The sequence below is a fragment of the Nothoprocta perdicaria genome, unplaced genomic scaffold (assembly GCF_003342845.1).
Source record: "Nothoprocta perdicaria isolate Ctin4 unplaced genomic scaffold, notPer1 scaffold_218, whole genome shotgun sequence".
NCBI classification, from domain to species: Eukaryota; Metazoa; Chordata; class Aves; order Tinamiformes; family Tinamidae; genus Nothoprocta; species Nothoprocta perdicaria.
The window spans coordinates 180315-188495 of record NW_020455399.1 but is presented as its reverse complement, the minus strand read 5'-3'; the positions used below and the strand labels follow the sequence as shown (position 1 = coordinate 188495).

The following is an 8181-nucleotide window of genomic DNA, read 5'->3' as shown; positions in this document are numbered from 1 at the left end:
CGGCCCGGGGGGGCGGGGAGGAGGAGCAGGGCCCGGTCTTTGTTCTGGGGCTGAACTTGGGCGGCCGCCCCGGGCCCGCGGCTGCCGCGAGGGGCCCCGCGCTGCTCCTTTGTCTGCGCGAGCGGCCGGCGCGGGGGAGGCCGCGGGGCCGGGGGGGCGGGTCCAGCCCGCGGGGGCGGCCGGGGGCGCTGCCCGCGCCCCGCGCTTTGTGCTTGCCGCCGAGCAGCGACTTGAATGGTCTCGCCCGGCTCCCTAATTGGAGAAGGGCTGGGGGGAGCGGGGGCGTGTGGGAGAAACCGCTCGCATCTGCCTGACTTACGAAAACGGGGGGGGGACGTTCCCCCGGGCTGCCTCCCCCACCCCAAGCTGGTCAAAATTTCTCTCCCAGCCGCCTCCTGAGGGGAGGGCCGAGGCTTCTGTGAGGCTCCTGTGCCACAAAGGCCTGTGCCCCTACTCTGCCATTGGCCCCCGTGATGGCCCCGTGGAGGCCCCATTTGCACCTGGTGCAGAGGGAAGGGGCCCCCATTGGGAGTGTGGGGGCTGTCAAGCAGGGCTCAGCCCAGCACCGGGGCTGGGGGAGACAAGGCCAGGGGTGGCTGCTCCAAGGGCCAGACTTGTGTGCAGTTGGGGAGGCCTGGGGACTCCGTGCCCCCCGCCATGGGGCGTTGTGTGGCTGACCGCAGCATCTCTGTGCTCTCCCCGCAGCCGCCTCAGTTGTGGGAAGCTGCAGGACCTGGGCGTTGCGGAAGGAAGCAAGCTGACGCTGGTGCCCACCGTGGAGGCTGGCTTGATGGTAAATGGCCTTCTCTTGCTGCTCCCTCCCATCTATCTATTATTAAAGCTGTGGGCAAGGATGTGCCTGCAGCACCTCATGAGAGAGCCTTGGTCCAGGTGCAGCAGCAAGTTTAACATTTCTCAGCTTTCTCGGGGCTTTTGTAGAAATAGTGGAAGTGACAAGTCAGCCCTTCCCCGCACCGTGTGGACGCCCCCTCCTTCCCTGCACTGGCAACGTTAACCCCCCTCCTCCTTTTTTTCCAGTCCCAGGCGTCCAGGCCAGAACAGTCGGTGATGCAAGCTCTGGAAAGCTTAACTGAAACTCAGGTGAGAGGCCTGATGCTGGCACATGGCTGGAGACAAAGAGCGCTCTGCGGGTGGCTTGGGGGAAGGGACTGCTGTGATCTGCCTCGCCGTCCCCTCCCAAGTGGCTTTGGTGTTTGGTGCCTCCCTTGGGTTTCACCTTGTGGAGGGTTTGGCGGTGCTGAGGGTGGCGCCTGGGGCAGGCGGCGTCATTGTGCGCAGGGAGGCCCCGTGCAGGCACGGCCCAAACAGCCCCGGCTGCGCACAGGGCCGGGGCGCTGGGAGGTGAAGTGACTCACTCAAGGTCACGCAGCAGGTCGGTGGCGGAGCCCCACACTGAGGGACTTGGTGGCACCTCCTCACGTCCCGCCGATGGCAGAGCCGGCTTAGGAAGCTACATTGCCTTGCCGGGGGTTGAGGCTGGTGTTGAGCAATGAGCAGGTCCCTGGGCTGGCGAGCTCTGTGCGTCTGGCTGATGCTGAGGAGGGCTCTTCCACCTCTGCTTGGCGCTGTCCTTGGAAGGAAATAGGATGTGTTGGGCTCTGTGCGCGGCCACTTTGCGGCCTTGAGCGCGGCGAGGAGGAGGGGGCGCTGGGGGCTGTGGGGGTGGCGCTGGCGGTGCCTGTGTTTAGAATAACTGAAGTTTCTTGGCTGCGGAGGGTCCGCCCCGGAGATGGGAGGTGGCGGCGGGGGGGCCGCGCTCTGAGGAAGCGTCCCCATGGTGGGGCTGCCTGCACCGGCGCTGGAATGTACCCCCAGCTGTGGAAGCCTCTGCTGCTTTGTTTTCAGTCTCTGTTCTTGCTGCTGAGCTCCTTCCTCCCTCCCTTTCCGGCACTCTTGAAGGTCTCTCTTAGGACGGGTTTTAATCTGCCTGGCTGAGCCTCGAGGAAGGGGCTGAGCCACAGGGACTGGCCTGTGGGCCCCCCTGGCTGGGGCCCTTGGCTGCTGTGCACTGCCCTTGGCTGCTGGGACCACCTTGGCTCTGGGCAGCAGCTTTAACCTATGCTGTCCAAGCCGGAGCCTGAGACCCCTGCTCCAAGCTGTCTGCTGCCTGTGGGTCTCCCTGCAGAGCCTGGGTTCCTGGGCGCCCTCCTTCCCCATGGGGCTGTGGAGTTGTGCCCACACTCAGGCATTTGCCAGGGCACTGTGTGGTGAGGGCCGCAGTGTGGATAGTACCAGGGCACAGCACATGGCCCACATGCCCCCCCCAGGGCTCTGCCAAGCAGGTTGGACCCTGCGGATGCCAGGGTGGGTGGCACAGGGCTGTGGGCTCTGCGCCTCCAGCCGGGCGCTGCTGCAGGAAACTGAGGCTGTGCAAGAGGCACCTGGGGGGCGGAGGGGGGCAGGAAACCACTCCTCCCATTCATGCTTTGCTCAGCTCTGCCTGCGTCACGCAGCCTCCGGCAGCGCGGGCAGCTCTGCGCCGGCTTCCTCGGGGGTGGCGAGGGGCTGCGCGTAGCCGAGACAGCCCAAGTGCCACCGGGAAGTGGCTGTGGGGCGGGAGGGGACCTGGTTCCCCGGGGTCTTCCTGGAAGGGCCGGCGGCGCTCCCTGCTCATGGGGCAGGGGCTGCAGCTGTCCCTGCTTTGCAGGGCATGGGTCCGGGCAGCTCGTGACTTCCCACGGCCTTGGCTCCAGCTTGGCCGAGGCAGCGGCGACGTGTCTTGCCCGTTTGCAGGAGCTGACTCCCGCAGCCGGGGCCCAGCCAGAGGAATGCGATTTCTCAATGGTGGCCGAGTGGCTCTGGCCCTCTGCCCTCCTTGGCACGGCCGAGCCCCACACACCCGGGCGAGTGCAGGGGCTGCCAGCGGCTCCCAGCTGTCAGCCACAGCTGCGCCCGGCTGGAGAGCCTGCCTGGAAGCTGGGGGGGGGGTGCTTCCTGTTCCCCCTTTCCCCTGCTTTGCACTGGCCTCTCCTCTCTCCGGCTGTCAGGAAATGGAGCAGAACAGCTTGGCCGAGGGCAGCACAAGGGGCTGCAGTGCTGTGCTGGTCCCCCCGCCGCGCTGCCTGCCAGGCTGGGGTGGCCGGGGCCGGACGCCGGGTTGCGCGGGGCCAGGCTGCGCACAGGGAATGCGGCGTTCTCTGAGTCATCGGCATTTCTGAGAAGCAGCCGGGAGACACTCGCCCCATCCCTGCGGGCCCCACGCCCGGCATGAGGCGCCCGCTGACCCCCGGCTCCAAGGGCTCCCAACTGCTCCGGGGGCTCCAGGAGGGCCGGGGCCCCTCGGCTGGCCTGGCCCCCTGCCCGGCCCTGCGGCAGAGCGGGCTGGGAGGGACGGGGTCCTCCCTGGGCTGGCTGTGGGCGGCTGAGCAGGCAGCTGGGTGGGACGTGTTTGCATTGGAGCGGCCCAGTTCTGCCGGGGGGGTTGGCAGGCGCACGGGGGCGGGCGCTGGGAGCCCCGCAGCTCCTGCCGGGCCCGGCCGCCCTGTGAGGCGCCCGCGGGGGCCCAGCCCGCCCGGCGCCGCAGCCGCTGGGATGGGGGCCGTGGAGCGGCAGCGCCCAGCTGCGCTGGGGCCCTGTACAGGGGGCAGTGGCGCAAGCTCGGGGTTCTCCCTGTGCTCCTGGAGCTGGTGGGGCTCAGGCAGGGCGGTCGGGCTTGGCTGAATCAGACGGGGTGGCCCCGGCACCCACTGACGTCAGGGCCAGGCGGGAGCCACCCGGAGGGGCGGCGCTTTGGGGCTACCCTAGTGTGGAAGTGGGTGAGGCAGGAGTGAGGCAGCCCCACTGTGTGGTTTGGGGGGGCAGCAGGTGCCTGCTGGCCCCTGGCCCCCCTTTCCCTACAGGAGGTTGGCACAGACCATGGGGGCATGCAGGGGTTCGGATGGTGGCTCCTCGATGCAAAGTTGCTGCATGGTTAGAATGAGGGGAGCCGTGAGCAAGAGCCGGGTGAGGGGGCTGCGCAGCCGGGCAGACCCCACTGTCCCCATGGCTGTCCCGGCTGGGGGGCCGGTGCCGGGAGCGGAGCGGGTGCGAGCACATGCGTGTGCCCGCACGTGCGCGGCTTCTGCCGCCCCCTCGCCCGTAACCCCGGTGTCCAGGGCTGCCGCGGCTCCCTCCCGCCCACCGCTTCCTCTGCAGCCGCCGCCTGACACGCTCAGGGCTTTGCTGCTGGTATTTTTAAAGCTGCTTTTCCCACGGCTTCTCAGAAGCGGCCTCCGCGGGCGCGGGGGAGCCGGGGCTGGTGCGGGGCCGCCCGGGGGCTGCGGGTTTGGGGCGCTCAGCTCTGGGGCGGGCTCTTTGGGTGCCTCTGGGGTCACTGCTGCAGTGCTGCCCCTTGGTGCCTCTTTGTGCGCGTGTGGCCACCTGGACCCCAAGGTGCTGGGGAGGGCAATGACGTCCGCAGAGCAGCCAGGGAGCTGCGCAGGGCACTGCATGTGACGGGCTGGGAAAGTCAGTGCCGGCCGTGCCCTAGAATAGCTCTGCTGAGGGGTGGCAGTGTCGTCACGGCCATTAGCTGTGACCTAGCGTCCTGCCCGCAGCGCTGCCTGCGTGAGCGCAGAGCTGCAGCCCCTTGGGGGCGAGAGGCGGCCAGGGGGGTCTGGTGGGGGGCACTCGGGATGCGGCCGGTGTGGAGCAGTGTCAGGCGTGGGGGGATCCCTGATGCATCCGCTTCATTACCTGGGTGGTGCCAGCGTCTCCCCCCGCCTCGTGTTGTGCCGTGGTGCAGACGCCCCGCGGCGCTGGCAGCGGCCCCGGCCCTGCCTGGCGGGCGCTGCGGGAGCGTCTGTGCTGCGGCGAGGGCCGGGCCGCCACCTCCATGCTGGGCGATGCAGGGTGGGGAGGAGAATATGCGTCGGCAGTGCGGCCGGAGCTGGCAGCGCCCTGGGGTCGTGTGGGGACGAGGCCTGGCCTGCCCGGTACCGCACCATGCTGAAGGGGCCCTCCCTGCAACCGCCTCCCCCGCTGCCCTGCTACGCCCCGTGGGACGTTCCCAGCTGGGGGCTCCGCAGGGCTGACGCCGGTCGCTTCTCTCCCCAGGTCAATGACTTCTTGTCGGGACGGTCCCCGCTGACCCTGGCCCTGCGGGTCGGCGACCACATGATGTTCGTGCAGCTGCAGCTGGCGGCACAGCAGAGCAGCGGGCAGCTGCAACACCGGCATGTCATCGCGAGCCGCGGTGAGGCGGGCGCCGCCAGCGCCCACTGCCGTGCGCTGCACGGCGCTGCTGGCTCCGGCTTCGCCCGTGTGCCTGTGGTGCCCGCCTGCCAGCAGAGCCCAGCGCCCGCCACACCGCCTGCCCCCGTCTACTGCAACGCCCCCCACCCCGCGCCCATCACCGCTGGCATGTTCCGCTCGCATGGGGCCGGCACACAAACGGTCAACAGCAGCGTGGTCTCCTCCTGCTCTGAGGTGAGTTCTGCGGAGCCCGGAAGCTCGGGGCGGGGCGGGTCACAGTGGGGCAGGACAGGGGCCATCTATGTGGGCTGGTGTGGCCGGGGATGCCCCCTGGCCCCGGGGCTGATCCGTGTGCTCTCCATCTAGGTGGACTGCGGCACGCGCAGCAGCAGCAGCTCCCCGGGCGGCAGTCCCGCCCCGACGCCCCGATCCCGCAAGCCCGGTGCCGTCATCGAGAGCTTCGTCAACCACGCGCCCGGGGTCTTCTCAGGGACCTTCTCTGGTAGGTGGAGGGAGGGTGACACCGGCAGCCTCCGGGGCTTGTCCCCGCTGTGCGGTGCTGCCCGTCTCACACTCCGTCCCCGGCTTCCGCAGGCACTTTGCACCCCAACTGCCAGGACAGCAGCGGGCGGCCGCGGCGGGACATCGGCACCATCCTGCAGATCCTGAACGACCTCCTCAGCGCCACGCGACACTACCAAGGGATGCCGCAGTCCCTGACGCAGCTGCGCTGCCAGACGCAGTTCTCTTCCACGGCCTCCTCGTCCCCGGACCTCGCCACCAAAACTACCTCAGAGCCGCTGCCGGCACCTGCCACCTCTGCACCCCTGCACCCCGTCGTCCAGTGCCAAAGCCAGATCCGCATGTGCAAGCCCAGCGGTGAGTGTCCGGTGCGCCACCAGGCTGCAGCAGGTCCTGTGGGGCCACGTGGTGCCGGGAGCCCCCAGCTCTGCGCAAGGGTGACATCCTCATGGGTACCCACCCTGGGGTGCCCCACCCAATTCCTGTCCATTTGCTTCCTTTGTGCTGGAGCAGCCTGGACCCCAGGGTGCCAGGGTGGGGGTCCCTTCTCCCCACTGCCAGGCAGGACCAAGACAAAGGTCCCATTGAGGCCTGTGGGGTGGGGGGCACAAGTGCCCCCTCCCCGGCCCGGGGGAGCCAGGAGCTGCAGCCGCACAGCAGGAATAGCCACAGGATGGGGTGCGGATGCCGGAGTGCAGCCCTGCCCCGATGGTGTCTATGTCTGGGGCTGTTGGCTGCTTGTGAGGAGCAGCCGCCCGTGGGCGCAGGGCTCTGCGCTGCCACCGCTGCCTCCTACTCACTGCTGCGTTCTTCCTCCCTTCCCTTCCCTCCCTGCCTCCTCCTCCTCCTCCACCCGCTGCTTCCTCCTCGCCATTCCCGCGGCGGAGCCGGCAGCATGGGATCCTCCCTGGCTCTGCGGCCTTGCCCCACGTATGTCACACGTGGGGCGGCAGCAGCGCCTGGCAGTGCCAGCAGCCCCGGCTGCTCCAGGTGCTTCTGCCCTTGTGCGCTTCCCCTTTGCGCCACATTCTCATTTTCCTCTTGCGCTGCGTCAGAGAAGCCCCTTGTGCTGCCAGGGCTGCAGCGTCCCTGTGCCCCCCCAGAGGGGGGGGCACTCGCTGTCCCCAGCGCTGGCTCTGTGCACCTGCACCCGCGGCCCAGGAAGTGTCTGCAGGTCCCCCACCCCACCCCCGCGCAGATTTGCGTAGAGAAAAGAAGCGAAACGTCCGTTGGCTGCTGGGAGTTGGGGGGTTGCTCCCACTTTCACTCTTTCCCGGGCGATGGGCAGAGCTCTGCGTCCGGGGCCGCTCCTGCCCACCCCAGGGCCCGGTTCGGGGCGCTCTGTGCAGACACCCGTTTCAGGGAGCTTTACAGGGTGCTGCTTCCGCACACGAGGGCTTGGGGGGCTCCGCGTCCCACTCCGGGGGCTCTGGGAGTGACGCAGGTGCCCTTGCAGGGGACCGGCTGCGGCAGACGGAGAACCGGGCGACGCGCTGCAAGGTGGAGCGGCTGCAGCTGCTGATGCAGCAGAAGCGGCTGCGGCGGAAGGCGCGCCGGGACGCCCGCGGGCCCTACCACTGGCTGCCCAACCGCAAGTCCAGCCGCACCAACAGCAACAGCAGCGTCTCCAGCGAGGGCAGCCTCGACCTGGACTTCGAGGACTCGGTGTGGAAGCCGGAGGTCAAGGCGGACATGAAATCTGAGTTCGTTGTAGCATAGAGCAGTGCCCGGGCGGCGCCGCCGGCTCCCGCTCCGCCCGCGCGCGGCCCCTCCTGACTCTGCCGCCTCCGGGGGGACCTTGCAGCAGAGCCTTCCCCCCTCCATGGCGTCACAGGGGCGGCCGGGCAGGGGACCAAGCCCCACAGGTGCCCCCGGACCCCCTTGCGCCCGGGGCTGCGGCGCTGCCGGCCGGCTCGGCGGCACCCGGGGCTCAAGCTGCTTTTTGGGCTGTGAAGCCGCGGCCGGGGCGGCCCCCGTGCGGTGTTGGGGGGGGGGGAGTCCCCACCTCTGCGACCACCGGCCCCCTCTTCTCTTTCCCTTCTATATGTAGCATTGCTGGCAGCGCCTGGCCTGGCCCCGCGTGCACTTTAGGGGCTGCGCTGGGGCCTGTGGGCACCGGGGGGGTCAGTTCTGTGTGGGGGCAGCCTGGGGGCTGCCCCCGCCCCGGTCGAGCCCAGCTGGGAGCTGCCGCCTCCCCCTGCCCCGTGAGGGGCTCGGAGGACTTTTTTGTGTGTTTGTTTTATTTTTTTTGGTTTTGTTTTTTAACTTAAAAAGGAGGAAAAAAAAAGTTTAAAAAAAAAACATGAATAAATGAACCCAGTACTCGGTCATGGCTGTCTTCAAGCCGTGGGGCTAATATTTATAGACATTAATTACCCGACTGAGCCAATACTGACATAGTCTTGCATAGGCCGTAGAGATCCTTTTCCTTGTCCAACTTTGATTTTTTTTTTTTTTTTTTTTTTT

The 8181-nt window shown here is 68.2% G+C and overlaps 1 protein-coding gene across 1 annotated transcript in view; it reads left to right on the top strand.

Moving 5' to 3' along the window:
* The window catches only part of MIDN (midnolin), an 8098-nt gene extending 542 nt beyond the window's left edge, over positions 1–7556 (top strand). Inside the window, exons 2-7 of the mRNA XM_026038846.1 lie at positions 706–793; positions 1039–1101; positions 5056–5427; positions 5560–5695; positions 5788–6072; positions 7172–7556. Coding sequence (XP_025894631.1) covers positions 706–793; positions 1039–1101; positions 5056–5427; positions 5560–5695; positions 5788–6072; positions 7172–7434 — 1207 coding nt within the window. The 3' untranslated portion in view covers positions 7435–7556. The remainder of the gene's footprint in view (positions 1–705; positions 794–1038; positions 1102–5055; positions 5428–5559; positions 5696–5787; positions 6073–7171) is intronic.
* Positions 7557–8181: the final 625 nt, after the last annotated feature.